Source organism: Rana temporaria, chromosome 11 (genome assembly GCF_905171775.1).
Source record: "Rana temporaria chromosome 11, aRanTem1.1, whole genome shotgun sequence".
Taxonomy (NCBI): domain Eukaryota; kingdom Metazoa; phylum Chordata; class Amphibia; order Anura; family Ranidae; genus Rana; species Rana temporaria.
The window spans coordinates 149,100,149-149,120,948 of record NC_053499.1 but is presented as its reverse complement, the minus strand read 5'-3'; the positions used below and the strand labels follow the sequence as shown (position 1 = coordinate 149,120,948).

Here is a 20,800-nt window from a genome sequence, read left to right as displayed (position 1 = left end):
CCCAAAGGCAGAGGCATGATGGGACTTGTAGTTTTGCAACAGCTGGAGGTCCGCTAATTGCATACCCCTGCGGCATACACAATACAATCTGATTGTACAACCTCCTGTAGTGCAAGGGCCTGCCCTGATTGGATATAAATTGATGAGATAATTCAGGTAGGTCCTCACGTTACAGAGTTTCGGTAGATCTAAATTTGATTGGATGCTCAGATTGCAGTGTGTATGGTGAACCTTAGGTAACCGGTTTGGCTCCATTTAGCTACTAAAAGTTCCCAAAACAACGATAAATCCATCAAGGAGAATTTTGCAACTTTTTAACAAGATTTTAAACAAATTTTGCAACTTTTTAAACAAGATTTTAAACATTCCAGAAAACAAAAAAAAGAACAAGCGGCCACGAGTCCGCGGAAATCGCAGAATCCCCGGAGAGTCACGAGAAATTCAAGATCATCTTTTTCAGGAGTTCGTCGTGTTTTGTCTTGGAGACGTAGAACCCGCGGCGAGCTGTCGATTGCAAGGCCGTAGGCTCAGACGCGCGACCGCCAAAGATGACGTCAACTGAGATGTCGTGACCGAGATAGAAGAGTCCAGACGGGGGGGGGGGGGGGGAGGGGAAATATGCAAAGAAATAACCAGTTTCTTTTATCACAGCTTCTGCCGGTTTTCCGGTTGTCTTTGTTGCGGCGACTTCTTGGTCTTCTAGTAAAAAGCAGCGCGGTGAGGTTATTCTGCCTGGGCGTCGTAGTTGGCACCTCCGGCCTTCTTTAGCTCGTTTTTGATGTTTTCTTCTTCCAGGTCTTTGCGTTCGGTGATGACCATCTCTTTGGCAAAATTCTAAGATAAAAAGAAAATAAATAAGAATGTTTTACATTTCAGTTTTGTAAATACGTTTTTCACCGACAGAATATTTCCTAATGTTTATTCTCTAATGCAGCATCACTGTGCCCACCAATTACAGCCTCACTGTGCCCACAAATTGCAGCCTCGCTGTGCCCACAAATTGCAGACTCACTGTGCCCACCAATTGCAGACTCAATGTGCCCACCAATTGCAGACTCAATGTGCCCACCAATTGCAGCCTCACAAAAAAAAAACCTTCAATTGCAGCCTCACTGTGCCCATCAAATGCTTCCTCGCTGTGCCCATCAAATGCAGCCTCACTGTGCCCATCAAATGCAGCCTCACTGTGCCCATCAAATGCAGCCACTGTGCCCATCAAATGCAGCCTCACTGTGCCCATCAAATGCAGCCTCACTGTGCCCATCAAATGCAGCCTCACTGTGCCCATCAATTGCAGCCACTGTGCCCATCAATTGCAGCCACTGTGCCCATCAATTGCAGCCACTGTGCCCATCAATTACAGCCACTGTGCCCATCAATTACAGCCACTATGCCCATCAATTGCAGCCTCACTGTGCCCATCAAATGCGGCCTCACTGTGCCCATCAAATGCGGCCTCACTGTGCCCATCAAATGCGGCCTCACTGTGCCCATCAAATGCAGCCTCACTGTGTCCATCAATTGCAGCCTCACTGTGTCCATCAATTGCAGCCTCACTGTGTCCATCAATTGCAGCCTCACTGTGTCTCACTGCGTTCTGTGAGATTTTGTGTCAATTGTTAAACTTTTGATGGAACGCCGGCCAGCATTATTGTTTTTAGTCAGTGGCGGCTGCTGCTTAAAATTTTTTTGGGGGGCGCAAACAATCTGAAAAATTCAGAAAAAAAAAAAACATCAATTGCAGCCTCACTGTGCCCATCAAATGCAGCCACTGTGCCCATCAAATGCAGCCTCACTGTGTCCATCAATTGCAGCCACTGTGCCCATCAATTGCAGCCTCACTGTGTCCATCAATTGCAGCCTCACTGTGTCCATCAATTGCAGCCTCACTGTGCTCATCAATTGCAGCCTCACTGTGTCCATCAATTGCAGCCACTGTGCCCATCAATTACAGCCTCACTGTGCCCATCAATTTCAGCCTTACTGTGCCCACCAATTGCATCCTCCCTGTGCCCATCAAATGCGGCCTCACTGTGCCCACCAATTGCATCCTCCCTGTGCCCACCAATTGCAGCCTTACTGTATCCATCAATTGCAGCTATAAAACAGACCAGGAAAAAGACAATTTGTGGCCCTCCAGCTGTTGCAGTCCCATCATGCCTCTGCCTTTGGGAGTCATGCTTGTAACTGGCAGCCTTGCAATGACTCATGGGACTTGTAGTTCTGCAACAGCTGGAGGGCCACAGGTTGAGCACCACAGAGATATAAAATAACACTCAGGGCCGTCTTAATAGCATCATGGGCCCCTGGGCAAAGTAATGCTCTGGGGCCCCTACAATGATGACAGTGCAGGTAAACAGACATCAAGTAGGTAGCAGGCAGTCTGCCTCCCCTGTGTATCTATCACTCTCAGTGCCATCATGGTGCCCCAAAATTCGGGGCAGTGTGGGCTCAAGGACCAGCTGCTTTGGGGAAAGTGCAGGGGCCCCCCCATGCAGCTGGGGCCCCTGGGCAGTGCCCAGGTGTGCCCTCTCATTAAGACAGGCCTGATAACACTGTTTATAAACATTGATCAGGCAGGAAATAGAGATATACAAAGTAACAATGCTTATAAACATTGATCAGAGAGGAGATAGAGAGATACAAAGTAACAGTGGGCCGGATTCAAGAAGCAATTGCGCCTGTGTAACCATAGGTTACACAGCACAATTGCTTACTTGCCCCGGCGTTACGAATGCTCCCGATTCAGGAACCTCGTTACGCCGACTGCAGCCTAAGATATGCGCGGCATAAGGCTCTTATGCCCGCATATCTTAGGCTGCATTCTTGCGGTGGACGCTAGGTGGCGTTCACGTTGTGCTCAGTGTATTGTATGCAAATTGCATACTAACACTGATTCACAACGTTGCGCGAGCCCTGCATACGCAATTTACGTCGTTTACGTACGGCGGTTTTCGCGCAAGGCTGCCCCTGCTATTAGCAGGGGCAGCCCATTTTACGTATACCCGTCGTTCCCACGTCCCGAAATTCGAACTTTACGTAGTTTGCGTAAGTGAATCGTGAATGGCGCTGGACGCCATTCACGTTCACTTTGAAGCAAATGACGTCCTTGCGACGTCATTTGCCGCAATGCACGTCGGGAAAGTTTCCCGACGGAGCATGCGCGCTACGATCGGCGCGGGAACGCGCCTAATTTAAATGATTCCCGCCCCCTACGGGATCATTTAAATTGCGCGCGCTTACGCCGGGCATTTTGCCGGAGCGCCCACGCAATTTACGGAGCTACTGCTCCGTGAATCGCGGGTAGCGCAGAAAATTTGCGGGGGCGCAGGGCAAAAACGGTGCCCTGCGCCTACGTAAAAAATGCGCAAGGCTACTTGAATCTACCCCAGTGATCAGGCAGGAAATAGAGATATACAAAGTAACAATGCTTATAAACATTGATCAGAGAGGAGATAGAGAGATACAAAGTAACATTGTTTATAAACATTGTTCAGACTCAAGATAGAGAGATACAGAGTAGAGCGTCTTTGCTGAGACCGGAGTCCCCCTTTAAATGACAAGATGTAATAGCTGGGGGGTAGGGGGGGTGGGGCTTGTCCTGTGAGATCGGCGTTAAGCCTGACACAACCGACACTGTTCTGGAGACACAACAATGCATTCCGCGGACACAGTACAAGCCCCTGTTTGTTCACGTCAGAACACTGGCTGCTATTGAGGTCCGGCCATGCCAGAGAGGTTTAATTATGAGTCCGGCCCTCTTGTCCCACTCACTCTGACCTGCGGCTCATTGTGCCAAGGGAGAGCGCGCCGGACGCTCGTCACAACGAAGGAATGCTCGCTGCGGAATGCGGATCTAGCTGCTGGGGGCTTTCCAATGGCTCCGATACATTGTTGCGTGAATCTAGGATTGCAGTGCCACCACCGTGATATTCTAAACCAGACAAGTTTATTTTAAAGGCAAATTGTTTACAAAGCCGACGCGTTTTGTGGGCTGTAACTCCGCCCTTTCATCAGGGCTTAGAGAAAGAAAAAAAAAACAATGTATTTGGTCTCAGTAATCTCTGAGATTTCTGAGATGTGACACCGGAGGGGGGAGGGTTTCCGATGAGTGGAAGTTCCACTTTAGGGTGGAGCTCCGCTTTAAAAAAAATAAAAAATTTGTAAAAGTCAAGAAGGAAAAAGGAAAAAGGAAAAAGGAAAAAGGAAGAAAGAAGAAAGAAGAAAGAAGAAAGAAGAAAGAAGAAAGAAGAAGAAGAAGAAGAAGAAGAAGAAGAAGAAGAAGAAGAAGAAGAAGAAGAAGAAAAAAACGTAACGAGCCCCATCCCTCCGAGCTCGCGCGCAGAAGCAAACGCATTCGTAAGTCACGCCTGCACATGCAGTTGCGGTGCATCCATATAGGGGGCGCAGGAGCGCCGCCTCCTCTGTCCTGCACCCGTCACTCACAAATAGATAGATTCATCCATTGCACGAATCTATCTGTTGTCGCCGCTTCCGCCCCCTATTCAGGTGTCCGGCCCCTTGTCAGGCGCCAGGGCATCTGAATTACAGCGGCGGGGGTGTACCTGTCACCCGATTGGCTGAAGCGACAGGCGCTGTGATTGGATGCCTATCAGATGTCCAATCATAGCAGAAGAGGACGGGAGAAGACTTTGAGGACTCGGAGGGAGAGTGGAGGACAGCGCTGACCCGAGACAAGTAAGTGCCGGGTGGGGGGGCACACTGGCAGCATTTGATGGGGCAAACTTTTGGCAATTGATGGGCAAACTGGTGGCAATTGATAGGTGCAGTAGCTGCGTTTGATGGCACAGTGGCGTCAATTTATGGGTACAGTGGCTGCGTTTGATGGCACAGTGGCGTCAATTTATGGGTACAGTGGCTGCGTTTGATGGGCACAGTGGCTGCGTTTGATGGGCACAGTGGCTGCGTTTGATGGGCACAGTGGCTGCGTTTGATGGGCACAGTGGCTGCGTTTGATGGGCACAGTGGCAGCAATTGATGGGCACAGTGAGGCTGCAATTGATTTTTTCTTATTTTTTTGTCTTTTTGTTTGCTCCCCCAAAATTCTTGAGCACCAGCCACCACCACTGCGCACATGTAAACGGCAAACAAGACACCCGATGCCATAGCCCCCCCCCCCCAGGTGTATGTGAGCTCCATTAATGATAACAATAAGCTTTGATTGACCATACACTCTCCAGAACTGACCTGCACAATGTCCTTTACCAGCGACTTGTCGGTGCCGGTTTTGGCTCTCTGTAGGCCACCAACATTCTCTCCGATCCATGTGATTAAGGCAAACTTGACCCTCTTGCTCATGGCATCTCCGGTGGTCAATCTAACGTAGGCGAACAGTCTGACATCATCTGCAATGGAACAGAAAGAGACATTGGGTCTGAGATTGCCTTTAAAGTAAAAACAATATAAACCATAACAAAAAATATTGATATATTTTCCACAATATATCAAATAATAAATAAGAATAAATAAATATATAAGCACATAATCCACTTTATATGAAGCAGGCACTACAAACATCCTCTGGTGTACAGTATATGTGAGGGAGATGATGGTGCCCCTCCCTGTTTTATGGGGTCACGGTGACCGATGGACGGGCCGTACCTACAAGCCCCGTACAGCCATTGTGCAGTCCGCAGTCACAAGACGCATCGGAACATTTCAAGCGATGTGTTCCTGTTAGGTGTTGTGGCAGAACGCAGTGACCCAACTGACATTTTCCAACCTCTGTACTGACATTTACAAACAGGTGGAAGGTGTACTCTGTGCCTGCTGAGCTGTGCTGCGCTGAGCTGTGCTGTGCTGAGCTGTGCTGTGCTGCGCTGAGCTGTGCTGTGCTGAGCGAGGTCCCTGGATTACGAGGAAGTTCACATAAATATAGAGGGGTAGATTCAGGTACCTTTTGCGCCCTCTTACGGAGGCGCAGCGTACCGTTTTAACGCTGCGCCTCCGTAAATTACCTGCGCTAAGCTTCATTCATGAAGCAGTAGCTACGTAATTTGCGCGGGCGCTCCTTAAAAATGCCCGGCGTAAGGGCGCGTAATTTAAATGATCCCGTAGGGGGCGTGGATCATTTAAATTAGGCGCGTTCCCCCGCCGAACGTAGTGCGCATGCTCCGTCGGGAAACGTTCCCGAAGGAAGCAAATGACGCAAGGACGTCATTTGCTTCAACGTGAACGTAAATGGCGTCCAGCGCCATTCACGATTCACTTACGCAAACTACGTAATTTTCAAACATCGCGACGCGGGAACGACGGGTATACTTAGCATTGGCTGCCCCCCGACGAACGCAAACGACGTAAAATGCGTACGGCGGGCGCCCGTACGGTTGTGAATCGGCGTGAGTATGCAATTTGCATACTCTACGCTGACCACTACGGGAACGCCACCTGGCGGCCAGCGTAAGAATGCAGCCTACGATACGACGGCATAAGAGCCTTATGCCAGTCATATCTTAGGCTGCAGTCGGCGTATCGAGCTTTCTGAATACAGAAAAGTCGATACGCCGGCGCAACTAAGCAATTACGCTGCGTATCTATGGATACGCAGACGCAATTGCTTTCTGAATCCACCCCAGAGAAAACAAACTATATACACTCCTCTGTATAGATATACCAGATCAGGGGGTCTTCAAACTTTTCAGTACAATCTCCTTTAGTCTCCACATTGTATATTTTACAGGGCTGAAAAAAAATCCCCATCAGAGTCCTCCCTTACATCAGGGTCCCGAGAAGAGTCCTCCTTACATCAGGGTCCCGAGAAGAGTCCTCCTTACATCATAGACCTCATCAGAGTGTCTATTACAGCCCCCCCCTTTCATCAGAGTCCTGTCTTACATCAGAGTCCTTATCAGAGTCCTCCTTACATAATAGACCCCATAAGAGCCCTTACATCAGAGTCCTTTTCAGAGTCCCCCTTACATCACTGTCCCCATCAGAGTCCTCCCTTACATCACAGATCCCATCAGAGTCCTGCCTTACATAAAATTCCCCATCAGAGTCCTGCCTTACAGCGACCCCACCAGAGTCCTGTTTTGCATCAGAGTACTTATCAGAGCCCTTCCTTACATCAGAGACCCCACCAGAGTCCTCATCAGAGCCCCCTTACATCAGAGTTTCCATCAGAGTCCTCCTTACATCATAGACCCCATCAGAGTCCTCCCTTACATCAGGGTCCCCATCAAAGGCTTCCTTACATAATAGACCCCATCAGAGTCTTTTTCAGAGTCCCCCTTACATCAACGTCCCCATCAGAGTCCTGCCTTACATCAGAGACCCCATCAGAGTACTGTCTTACATCAGAGTCCTCCTTACATAATAGACATAATAGACCCCATAAGAGCCCTTACATCAGAGTCCTTTTCAGAGTCCCCCTTACAGAGACCCCACCAGAGTCCTGTTTAGCATCAGAGTACTTATCAGAGCCCTTCCTTACATCAGAGACCCCACCAGAGTCCTCATCAGAGCCCCCTTACATCGGAGTTTCCATCAGAGTCCTCCCTTACATCAGGGTCCCCATCAAAGGCTTCCTTACATAATAGACCCCATCAGAGTCTTTTTCAGAGTCCCCCTTACATCAACGTCCCCATCAGAGTCCTGCCTTACATCAGAGACCCCATCAGAGTACTGTCTTACATCAGAGTCCTCCTTACATAATAGACATAATAGACCCCATAAGAGCCCTTACATCAGAGTCCTTTTCAGAGTCCCCCTTACAGAGACCCCACCAGAGTCCTGTTTAGCATCAGAGTACTTATCAGAGCCCTTCCTTACATCAGAGACCCCACCAGAGTCCTCATCAGAGCCCCCTTACATCGGAGTTTCCATCAGAGTCCTCCCTTACATCAGGGTCCCCATCAGAGGCTTCCTTACATAATAGACCCCATCAGAGTCTTTTTCAGAGTCCCCCTTACATCAGAGTACCCTTTAGAGTCCTGCCTTACATCAGAATCCTGCTTTACACCAAGCCCCCCCCCCCCATCAGAGTTCTCCTTACATAATAGACCCCATCAGAATCCTTATCAGAGCCCCCCTCACATCAGAGTTGCTATCAGAGCTCTCCCATACACCAGGGTCCCCATCAGAGTGCTCCCTTAAATCACAGTTCCCATCAGAGTCCTCCTTTACATCAGGGTCTGCGCCAGAATCCTCCCTTACATTATAGTCCCCAGAGTCCTCCCTTACATCAGGGTTCCCATCAAAGGAATCGTGTTTATTCATTTGTAGCATTTAGCGGATCCAATAATTACTTTTTAAGTGGACTTCCAGAATACACAAAATAAATTCCTGTTTCTGAGAAAAGAATGTGTCACGTTCACATATTGCACGGAAGTGTACTTACAGCCAGAACCTTACAGATTTGTACCCGTTTGTGTTCTGTAGATATTGAGACAGGAAGTTGCAATTCCCTCCTTCAGCAGAGAGCTGTGTGGGAGAGCGAGCCTGTCATAATCCGTGGATTACAATCTCTCCCAGCATAGAAATAAGAAGATATTGTAACCTCTGCACCCCTACAGACGGGACAAAGTGCATCCAAACCCAAGAGCAAGATTTACATTTCCGCTTAGCAATCTTCTGATGTCATGGCTGCATTCTTTTTCTTTTTTTTTTTTACCCTGTGATCCTGCCAATAACAGGCTTCCTGTCCTAGGGTGACAACGCTCATTCACTGCTAGGGACAAATTGAGGGGTGTTGGATTCTAGTCTGAACTCACCCGAGCTATCCAGCCAGGAAGCTGTTACTATGCACCACCAACCAATCATAAGCGGAGAGCCGATCCCCGATCCCCGCTACATAGTCACACTTATACAAGGGGTGTGTATGCATGCAGCCAGTGCCTGGACAAGGTCATCTAGAGCCCAGGGCGAACAGGCCAAATTTACCCCCCCCCCCCCAAAAAAAAATAATCAAGCACTAATCTACATGCTCACCCCTAAGTAAATTCCCCCTCCTCCCAGTACAAATCCACCCTCTGCTGAAATCCCCCCCCCCCCAGCACAAATCTTTTCCCTCCCCCCAGAAAATAAATTTCCCCCTAATAGCACAAATCTGCTAACCCTTAAATTTCCCCTCCAAGCGAAAATCCTCTTCCCCCCATTCTGGCCCAAGTTCCCCTCCTCCAATCCTTGATCTTAGCACAAATCCCTCGCCCTACAAATTTCCCTTCCTAGCACAAATCTTCTCCCCCCCCCCACCCCCCATTTCAGCACAAATTCCCCTTCCCATTCCTTGATTTTAGCACAAATCCCTCACCCTACAAATTCCCCTTCCTAGCACAAACCCCCCCCCCCCCCCCCACTCCAGCCCAAATTCACTTCCCCCAAACCCTGATCTTATCACAAATCCCCCACCCTACAAATTTCCCCCTCTTAGCACAATTCCTCCTCCCCCCATTTCAAATCCCCCCATTGCAGCACAAATCCCCCACCCTACAAATTTCCACCTCCTAGCACAAATTATCTTCCCTCACTCCAAATCCCCTCATTCCAGCACAAATTCCCCTCCCCAATCCTTGATCTTAGCACAAATCCCCCTTCCTAGCACAAATCCTCTCCCTACCGACACCGTCCACTGCCCTACCGACACCGTCCACTGCCCTACCGACACCGTCCACTGCCCTACCGACACCGTCCACTGCCCTACCGACACCGTCCACTGACCTACCGACACCGTCCACTGACCTACCAACACCGTCCACTGCTCTACCGACACCGTCCACTGACCTACCGACACCGTCCACTGACCTACCAACACCGTCCACTGACCTACCGACACCGTCCACTGACCTACCAACACCGTCCACTGCTCTACTGCGCATGTGTGTTTGAGCTTTGGAGTGCACACCCTAATGCAATAGGCTGCGCACACCTATGAGCCAGTGTGACAACCAGGGCTGCTGATTAGGGGGGTCCACCAGTCCTCCTGTAGGGGGCCCAGCCACACAGGGGGGCCCCCCCAACAGCAGGGGGAATTTGTGTGGTCAGGTGGAGGGGCAAATACAGGAGGATGCCCTGTGTGGCTCTCTGCAGCCTGCCAGGTAGGCTGTACAGGGCCCCGTGATTTCTAACAGCAGCCCTGGTGACAACACAGAAGTGAAATTAGGAGACAAGGACAGAGTGTTGTCGCCTTATGCGGAAGTGCCTGAATACGGACTTTCATGGCAGGATCACCAGGGATTATTACAAGGCAGATTTAAAAAGACTGAAAATTACATTAACATCCAAAAGACTATATAATATTTTAGTGATTGGGTTCACATCTAAGTCAGTCTTTGAAATAACACTAGATCTTATACAATATGGGCCAGATTCAGGTACATTGGCCGTACCTCTGCGGCGGCGTAACGTATCCGATTTACGTTACGCCGCCGCAAGTTTTTCAGGCAAGTGCTTCCCCGCGCCGAATGAACTGCGCATGCGCCGTCCGTAAAATATCCCAGTGTGCATTGCTCCAAATGACGTCGCAAGGACGTCATTGGTTTCGACGTGAGCGTAAATGACGTCCAGCCCCATTCACGGACGACTTACGCAAACGACGTAACCTCATATAGCAGGGGCAACTTTACGCCGGCAAAAGCCTAACGTAAACGTCATAACTTTACTGCGTCGGCCACGCGTACGTTCGGGAATTCGCATATCTAGCTAATTTGCCTACTCAACAGGGAATCCGACGGAAGCGCCACCTAGCGGTCAAAAAAAAATTGCAGTTTAGATCCGACGGCGTAAGAGCCTTACGCCTATCGGATCTAATGGATATCTATGCGAAACTGATTCTAAGAATCAGTCGTATAGATACGACGGCTCAGATTAGGACTTACGACGGCGTACATGGCGCTGCGCCGTCGTAAGTCCTATGAGAATCTGGGCAAATATTTCCATCCTTTTGGTACAAGCGGAGCCGCGGGCCCTGTCCAGATCCGGCACTGTCCGGTGTGAGTGCAGCCATGATGGAAGTGTCACCCCCCCCCCCCCCCCCCCCGGCAGAGAACGTTCAGTGATATTTCTTAACATTGCACTTCTGGCAACGAAGCAGAAATGTTTTAGAGAAAAAAGGGATCGTCGGCCAATGCAGACCTCCTCCCCTCTGCAGACCCCAGGGCTCGGAATTACACAACCGACACATGTTGTATTAAATCTTTGCAATCTCCTGCCAAGAATCCAAGGCCAGGAAAGCAGCTTAGTGTCAGGAGGAAAAGGTCCTGATATCTTTCTTATTAAAGGGGAATTCCACATGGCATTCCTTCCTGGGGATGTGTGGGAACCACGCCAAGCGGTGGTCTGGGAACCAAGCGGGGCATTCTGTCACTGAGGTATGTCTATTATCTGATGAAAAAAATGACAGGTTCTCTTTGAAAAGCCTATTGTAAATTCCACAATTCCCTCTTGATAATTCAATCAGTGTGCTTGGTAAATCGAACACACCCTTTGATTCTGTTGATTAAAGTTGAACTCCAGGCAGGTTTAACCACTTGTGACCAGCTGCCGCAGTTGTACGTCGGGCGCATACACAGCGATCTGTTGGCGCGTGCGCACATGCCCATTCACTAGCGGGGGAGCCAACCAGCGGGTCCGGTGGATTTGATGTCCGCCAGCCACCTGCGATCGCTCCAGAACGGGGATCTGCCCGTGTAACAAACAGATTCCCATTCTGTCAGGGGAGTAGACTGAGATTGTCTGTTCCTAGTGATTAGGAACAGCGATCTCTCTCCTCCTCCAGTCAGCCCAGCCCCCAAACAGTTAGAAACACCTCCCAGGGAACGCATTTACCCCTTGATCACCACTAGTGTTAACCCCTTCCCTGCCCGTGTAATTTATACAGTAATCAGTGCATTTTTATTGCACTGATCGCTGCATAAATGTCACTGGTCCCAAAAAAGTGTCAAAAGTGTCTGATCTGTCGCAATCTCGCTTAAAATCGCAGATCACCGCCATTACTAGTAAAAAATGAATAAAAATAATATTAAAAATGACATAAATCTATCCCCTATTTTGTAGATGCGATAACTTTTGCGCAAATCAATCAATATACGAAATCAATCAATATACGCTTATTGGGATTTTTTTTTTTTTACCGAAAATATGTAGCAGAATACATATCGGCCTAAACTGAGGAAGAAATTCTTTTTTTTTTTACATTTTTTGGGGATATTTATTATAGCAAAAAGTTAAAAATATATTTCTGGACGTCGGATTGCTGGCAAGGAACCGCTGATTTAAAAACATGCTTTTAACAGTTTTTGAGCATTTTCAGGCGTTTTTTTTAATTACATTCAGCTCTGCAAGGAAACAATACTGAATGCTGATAAAAGTGCGTTTATGCGTTTTTTTCAGCGTTTTTTGTGGTCAAAAATACTGCTCTTGAACACGATTTTAGGGCGTTCAGAAAACAGCTCATCAACTCCTCTGCTAATAAACTTCAAAAAACATGCATGGACACATAGGATAGCATAGAGGGGAGTTTAAAGGTTTGCGTTTTTTTCACCATAATGCATTCTATGCATTAAAGTGGATTAAAGTGGCTTTTCCATCCCAAATTTCTTTTTTTTTTCATTATTGTGCTCATTAGACCTAAAAAAGAAAAAAAAATGTTTTTACTCATCTGAAAATGCCTGTTGCTATGCAGTCCCACGAAATCTGCCTTTGGAATCACCTAGGATCCTGACATCATCTCCCTCTAATGCTCCTGGGAAATGTGTGTCATTTCCCAGGATGCAGTGCGCTACCCAATTATCACTCCCCATCCAAGACTTCCAGGAAGAATGTGCTTGTGGGCTTCACAATGCCCACAAGCAAAATGACAACGGTGTGGACATAGTTTTTATAAACTATCTTTTTTGAATAACTATGCGGAGCGGCGGCAGATTGTAAAATAGTAAGTGACCGGATTTATATTTTAAAAACGCATGATGAAAGGACATACATTTAAAAAATACTAATTGTGGTTGGAACCCCGCTTTAAGGTGAAAAAACACCTGGCAGTCTCCGTTTAACTTACCTGAGCCAGTTCACCTGCTCTGTGCGTCCACGTCATCGTCTTCTCCACGGAGTCTCGGCGTTGAATGGATGGATTGATAGCAGCGCAGCCATTGGCTCCTGCTGCTGTCAATCAAATCCAATGATGCGGCCGCCAGGGGCGGGACCGAGTCATACATTCGGCGGCTATGGACGCCAAGTGTATGGCACGGGAGCACGCCCGCAAAGTAACCCCCTTCCGGAAGAGAGCTTCCCAGAGGGGGTTTTCTATTGCGGGGAGGAGCCGCCGTGGGACCCCAGAACAGGAGGATCGGGGCCACTCTGTGCAAAACGAACTGCACAGTGGAGATAAATGTGACATGTTTGTTATTTAAAAAAAAAAAATGAACCTTTACAAACATTTTAAGGGCTGTTAAAAAAAAACAAAAAAAAACGCCCAAACTCCCAAAAACGTCAGTTCACCAGCTTCAGTGTGCATGAGGTCTAAAGTCGCGCATATATGAATGGTTATCATTGGAAAACATTGGGAAGGGCTTGTCATGCATCTTTGGTGTCTAAAGTTGCATGACAAATCGCACAAGTGTGAATGGAGCCCTTATTGTTTTTGACCTCCAGACTACTCTAGTACCAAACTTTAAATATAAAGGGCCAGATTCACAGCGGAGATACGACGGAGTATCTCAGATACTCCGTCGTATCTCTCAGAGTATCTATGCGACTGATTCATAGAATCAGTTACGCATAGATAGCCATAAGGCCTGACAGGTGTATTTGTTTTACACTGTCGGATCTTAGGATGCAGTACCGCGGCCGCCGCTGGGGGGAGTTTGCGTCGTAAACCAGCGTCGGGTATGCAAATTAGGAGTTACGGCGATCCACGACGGATTTTCGTGCTCGCTACGTCGCCGCTAGTCTAGTTTCCCCGTCGCAAAGTTAGTCGTCGTTTTTGGTGCCTTAACTTTACACAGCAATCGTATTGCTGTATAAAGTATGGCCGTCGTTCCCGCGTCGAAATGTAAAAATTCACGTTGTTTGCGTAAGCCGTCCGGGAATACGGAATTACGCTACGCGCGTCGCTGTTCGAAAAAATGACGTCACTTCGCGCAAAGCACGGCGGGAGTTATGAAACAGAGCATGCGCAGTAGGTCCGGCGCGAGAGCGCGCCTAATTTAAATGGCACACGCCCCTTTAAATTACGCGGGCTTACGCCGGAGGCCGCCGGCGTAGTTTTCATCGCAAGTGCTTTGTGAATCAGGCACTTGCGATGAAAACTTGCGGCGGTGTAACGTATCTACGATACGTTACGCCGCCGCACTTCTACCTGAATCTGGCCCAAAGATCACTACGATCACTTCTTGTCAACTGCCCGCTGCGCCCTTTTCCTCTGCCCCTGACTTAATGGCTGCTGGGAAGTGTCTCCGGGACAATGTCAGCTCAGCAAGAAAAGCAACTGCAGCAAAAAAAAAAAAAAAAGCTGCATAGGAATTTGTATACAGGAAATGTTCAGGTTATCACTGCGAGGAATCGTGTTTTGGACAATCCATTGTAGGGGGTTCAAGCACAAACAAGACAAGGGTCACCCAGGGACAGGAAGACATCTGGATTACCATTAAGAACACCCTGTACCCAATGAACCCGCACAGGTCCATCCACAATGCACATTTCAAGGGCTTAAGATTTGCTGACAAGGGCCGTGTCTAATGGGTTAAGGAATGTTCAGGGAACGTGTAAATACAGGTTATTTAAAACAAAAAGCCATTAATTTCTTTTTTAAACACTCACATAATGCATATCCAGCTTGCAACATTTAAAATGTAACTAAGACTCAACACTGCCCCTAGTGGTGAGAAAGCTAGTTAGGGCCAGAAAGTCATATGGCAGGGGTGCCCAATCTTTTGAAGAGCGAGGGCCACTTAAAGCGGAGGTCCACACAAAAATGGAACCTTCGGCTTTCCAGAACCCTCCTCCCTCCGGTGTCACATTTGGCACCTTTCAGGGGGAGGGGGAGTGCAGGTACCTGTATAATACAAGTATTTGCACCCACTTCTAGGCATAGACCCCTGCAGAATCTGCGGGGGTCTACGTCACTTCTCGTCCCCCCCCTACTGTCTTTTGGAAAACACACAGGTCCCAGAAGATAGCGGGACCAGCTCTCTATGGAGCCGGTTCACATATCTCCGCAGCAGGTCCGACGTGCGTCTTTTGGTCTGTTTCAGGTCCAAATTCAGCTCAAAACTCGGGGCTGAAATTGGACCTGAACCGCTGAACCAGGACGCACCGGACCTCTGCTGTGAGACGGATGAGGCTCATATGTGAACCGAGCCTGACCCTCTGTATGGACAGTGCTGATTGGCCCTGTGCTGATCACATGCACTCTCCCAAGAAGAAAAAAAAAAAACTCTTTAGCACCAAACTGAGTGTGTGCAGAGTGCCTCCAAAGGCTCTGTCTTATGAGAAGATGGATTGGGGACAGTGGAAAAGGGGGAGGATCAAAAGCCTTTTTACACAATGCAGATGCTTAACCCCTTAAGTTCCACAGTGAGTATAACAAGCATGCTTTACTGCATATACAGACTGATTTTACTGTTGTGGGTTTACTAACACTTTAATATTGTAAAGCGCTGTGTAAATGGTCGGCACTATATAAAACCTGTATTATAATATTATTATTAATATTATTATTATTAATAATAATGAATACTTTTTTAAGGTATTTTTTATTGGGACTCTAAACCTCGCTTTTCTGCCTAAATGCCGCAGGCCAGACATTGATAGTCAGGGAATGTGTAGGGGATAGTCAGGGGAATGTGTAGGGGATAGTCAGAGGAATGGGGATAGTCAGGGAATGTGTAGGGGATAGTCAGAGGAATGGGGATAGTCAGAGAATGTGTAGGGGATAGTCAGAGAAATGGGGATAGTCAGAGAATGTGTAGGGGATAGTCAGAGGAATGGGGATAGTCAGGGAATGTGTAGGGGATAGTCAGGGAATGTGTAGGGGATAGTCAGAGGAATGGGGATAGTCAGGGAATGTGTAGGGGATAGTCAGAGGAATGGGGATAGTCAGGGAATGTGTAGGGGATAGTCAGAGGAATGGGGATAGTCAGGGAATGTGTAGGGGATAGTCCGGGAATGTGTAGGGGATAGTCTGGGAATGTGTAGGGGATAGTCAGGGGAACTCAATCCTGAGGATAATGAAGCACGTTCGCTCCCTTCTATTAATAATTGCAATTTTGTAACGTTTCTATTCAATGTTTTTATTTTAGATGAAAAACAAAATGTATCAATACAAAAAGGCCAAAATGAAAAAAAAAATGTTTCTCAGCAGCAGAATATAATGGCGCACTTTCTGGAGGTACACTAAAAATAAACAGAGAGACAAGGTGAAGGTGCCTACCCACACACGCTCACACTGTGCCGTGTTCCTTTACAGTAGAAGTACATTTCTGATAAATAGCGGGATTAAATTGCACCTGCTAATGGGAAGGTGAAAAGCTGCTAGCGAGATCAAAAAGCGGCCCACAGCCATTGGTCAATGCAATGGGTGACTTCAATGACCATTAGCTGGGTGGTGAAGACAGGAAGGGCTGGGGCTCCGATTTGGAGCTGAAAGATTTGGTATTAATAATAATAATTGATGAGAATTGGAGTCCCAAATGAAATGCAGAGCCCTTGGGGTATTGGGGGTGCTTTAGAACAAAAAATGTATAGGTACATGCTGGTAGACTCCATTGCGGTGCACATATTCCCCCAGACAAGGCTATAAGATCCTGGTCTGTATAGAAGGCCAGAGCCACCTTTGTTGCTCAGCCTCCTGCTGCAACCTCCCACTCGGCTCAGCGTCCTACTGCTACCTCCCACTCAGCTCAGCCTCCTACTGCTACCTCTCACTCAGCTCAGCCTCCTACTGCTACCTCCCACTCAGCTCAGCCTCCTACTGCTACCTCCCACTCGGCTCAGCGTCCTACTGCTACCTCCCACTCAGCTCAGCCTCCTACTGCTACCTCTCACTCAGCTCAGCCTCCCGCTGCTACCTCCCACTCAGCTCAGCATCCCGCTGCTGCCTCTCACTCAGCTCAGCCTCCCGCTGCTACCTCCCACTCAGCTCAGCATCCCGCTGCTGCCTCTCACTCAGCTCAGCCTCCCGCTGCTACCTCCCACTCAGCTCAGCCTCCTGCTGCTACCTCTCACTCAGCTTGGCCTCCTGCTGCTACCTCTCACTCAGCTCGGCCTCCCGCTGCTACCTCTCACTCAGCTCAGCCTCCCGCTGCTACCTCTTACTGCTTAGCCTGCTGCTGCTACCTCTCACTCAGCTCAGCCTCTTCTGCTTCCTCTCACTCAGCTCAGCATCCTACTGCTGCCTCCCACTCAGCTCAGCCTCCTACTGCTGCCTCCCACTCAGCTCAGCCTTCTACTGCTACCTCCCACTCAGCTCAGCCTCTTGCCGCTACCTCTCACTCAGCTCAGCCTCCTGCCGCTACCTCTCACTCAGCTCAGCCTCCTGCTGCATCCTCCCACTCAGCTCAGCCCCCTGTTGCTGCTTCTCTCTCAGCCACCTGCTGCAGCCTCCTATATTACTCCTACACAGCTCAGTCCCTTGCTCCTGCCTTAACACAGATAAGTTCCCAGTGTTGCTTCTCACAGAGCTCGGCCTCCTGCTGCTGCCTCTCACGCAGTTCAGCCTCTTTTCCTGTCTCTCACTATCTGACCAGCCAATGTAAAAATCATCAAACTCTAAGGCTGCATTCACACCTAGGCGTACAAAATCGCGGCGTTTTGTCCCGCGAATTGCGGCAAAAAATTGCGGTGTTTTGTACCGCGATTTGCGGCGACAAAACGCCGCGATTGTGAATGCAGCCTCACCCCCTCTATAGAGATGGTTCACATCTCCTATGCCGAACGCCGAAAGCCGCCTGAAAAAAAGGTCCGGGACTTTTTTTCAGGCGGCAGGCGTACGCCGTTCGGCGTGGAGATGTGAACCATCTCTATAGAGGGCAATGTGTTTTCATCCCTCCAGCGTCTCGGGGCTGCTGCGGCGTCACACTACAGGCGACAAAACACCTAGGTGTGAATGGGGGCTCATAGTCCAGTCTCTGCTGCCTCTCACCCTTTAAACATCCAAGGTAAAAAAAAAAAAATCAATAACATTTGCATAAGATAGGGGCTCAGACATTACAAAGCCTTGGCCTCTCCTATTATTGGAAATATGTTTAAAACTGTAAATCCTTCAACATCCTCCCGTAACTGGAAAGCCTTTAACGCATGATCCGGCCACCGGAGCCAAGCCACGTGAAAGAGCCGAACCTTTCCCATATCCAGGCAGAATCAGACCCGCATTTGTTCATCTCATGTGGCTTAAGAATGATATAAAAATAGATGAGCAGTCCTGTTATGTATATTTAATGCACTCTTTTAGGACCGTCCAGTCCGGGGGAAACGAAGCTGGAAGGGGACCAACACTGAAGAGACCTCTTCAAATGGAGCTCTTAGGAAACACTTAATAGGTCACCAAGCTTCTGAGAAAATCCATAAATCACATTTGTTGACATAAGGATTTCTGGAGGATGACTGGCCAGTTTGGTGGCGGCTTACCGCGCATGCTCCGTTTCCGAACTCCCGCCGTGCTTTGCGCGAAGTGACGTCATTTTTTTGAACGGCGACGCGCGTAGTGTAATTCCGTATTCCCGGACGGCTTACGCAAACGACGTTATTTTTAAAATTTCGACGCGGGAACGACGACCATACTTTATACAGCAATACTATTGCTGTGTAAAGTTAGGGCACCAAAAAAAAACGACTAACTTTGCGACGGGAAACTAGACTAGCGGCGACGTAGCGAACGCGAAAAACCATTGTGGATCGCCGTAACTCCTAATTTGCATACCCGACGCTGGTTTACGACGCAAACTCCCCCCAGCGGCGGCCGCGGTATTGCATCTTAAGATCCGACAGTGTAAAACAATTACACCTGTTGGATCTTATGGATATCTATGCGTAACTGATTCTATGAATCAGTCGCATAGATAGAAACAGAGATACGACGGAGTATCAGGAGAAACGCCGTCGTATCTCATTTGTGAATCTGGCCCATAATTCTTACCCCGAAACGCATTGGAACGTTGACTCATATTATTCTTCCCCCAAAAGGTGTTGGAATATTCCCTGTTATCATTTTTTAGCCCCCAAATATGTTGGAATGCTTATAGTTTTGGCCCCCCGAGACGCATTGGAGTATTCACTTCTAAAAATGTTACCCTGAAACGGGTTGGCTTTTAACCCAAAACTCTTAACGTGGACCTTTTTTTGGGTTTTGGCACCGGCCTTTTTGAATTCTTCTCAGGATAAAGAGATGGCAGTTAAAGTGGTTGTATACCCTTACATAGCCCCAGTGAAGTGACTGGTCTCAGGTGATTAAGATTAAACAAAAGCTCCTTCATAAGTTGTATCTGTTTATCTGCCGTCTTCTCTTCTCTACATCCCTTCAATGTCAGTGGCACCCCCCTAATCAATGCGCCTGGCCCCTGATCTACATGCAGGAGCACCGGACGCATGGATTCCAATTTTTTTTTTTTTTATAGAAACACATGATTAGAGCCTACGGCTTAAATTGGCTTCGAAAAGGGTGGGCCTGGGGCTCAGAGCACTGTGCCCCGAGCCCACCCAGTTGTGTGACATTAGCAAATTATTATTCACTAATGTCTTCTGGTTTCTCCTCCTGGCAAATCAGGAAGCAGGACCTGAGACTCGATTGGCCAGGAGTCCTAGGTCCTGATTGGCCAGGAGGAGAAGCGACCGCCAGAGCTTGGGAGGAGACACAGGGGGGAAGCCACAGTGCGGGACTGGCGGGCAACAGGCGAACGATACGGTGACTGAGTGACGTGGGAGGAGCGACAATCGAGCGCCGAGGGGTGGTTGGCTGGCTGGCTGGGGGGGGGGAGGTCATAGTTGGTTGGCTGGCTGGTGTGCCCCCCCCCCCAAGAAAATTGAGCACCAGCTGCCGCTGTTCAAAGTACTGAATTTATAAAGTTTGTCTGAGAGAAAAAAAGGGGGCGGAGAACTGAAATCACACTCTACAGAGCGCAGCCAGGAGAGAGTTCTGAGAGCTGATTGGTGGGAAGGGACACACCCCCCTTCACACAGGAACAGAGCTGAGGCTGTCAATCAGCTGGAGTTACCTCCCCTGTCACCATTTTTCTCATGGTGTCAGGAAAACTTATCAGAAGTGATTCTTGCTGATAGCAGAGGAATGAAGCCGCAGACAGAAATGACGCTCAGTGCTCTGGATTGAGACAAGTACACACTATAGAGAGATATGCTTTGTTCAGATTTAATGTCGGAGGCGACGTCTGAAGGGAGATATATGGGAACAGACTGGAGGTCTGCCGGCCCGGGAGCCTTTCTTCAGATTGGCAGCGTGACATAACAGCCAGCAACAGGATTTAATTAATATTCTCCCGGAGGAGCGGAGTGACACTGGAACTTCCCCGGGGATTTGGAGGCCTCTCAGGGGAGACAATAGAGAGGGTTTTGGCCTGGTGGGGGCGGGGGAGGGGATGCCGGGGGAAAGGGTTAATGATGAAATCGGTAGACAAGGTGTGAGTGCGCAGAACCCGTTTTTTTTTCTTTCTATGGCGTATTATTCTTTTCTGGATCTGGTTGCCTGGTGAACGTATAAAGGAAAGTGTGAACTCTCTCACCCAAGCTGTTTTATGTTCTAAGCAGCTAAACATTCCTGATAAAAGAATCCTTCTCACCCACACACAACGCTCTGCGCAAGGTGCGCCGCAGTCAATCAGGAACAATCTGCATTTAA

General features: G+C 48.5%; 1 protein-coding gene across 1 annotated transcript in view; it reads right to left on the bottom strand.

The window, feature by feature from the left end:
* Nucleotides 1-702: 702 nt before the first annotated feature.
* Nucleotides 703-20,800, bottom strand: part of COTL1 (coactosin like F-actin binding protein 1) — a 42,192-nt gene continuing 22,094 nt past the window's right edge. The window contains exons 3-4 of the mRNA XM_040329429.1: nucleotides 5,209-5,366; nucleotides 703-834 (exon numbers count right to left, since the gene is read on the bottom strand). Coding sequence (XP_040185363.1) covers nucleotides 724-834; nucleotides 5,209-5,366 — 269 coding nt within the window. The 3' untranslated portion in view covers nucleotides 703-723. The remainder of the gene's footprint in view (nucleotides 835-5,208; nucleotides 5,367-20,800) is intronic.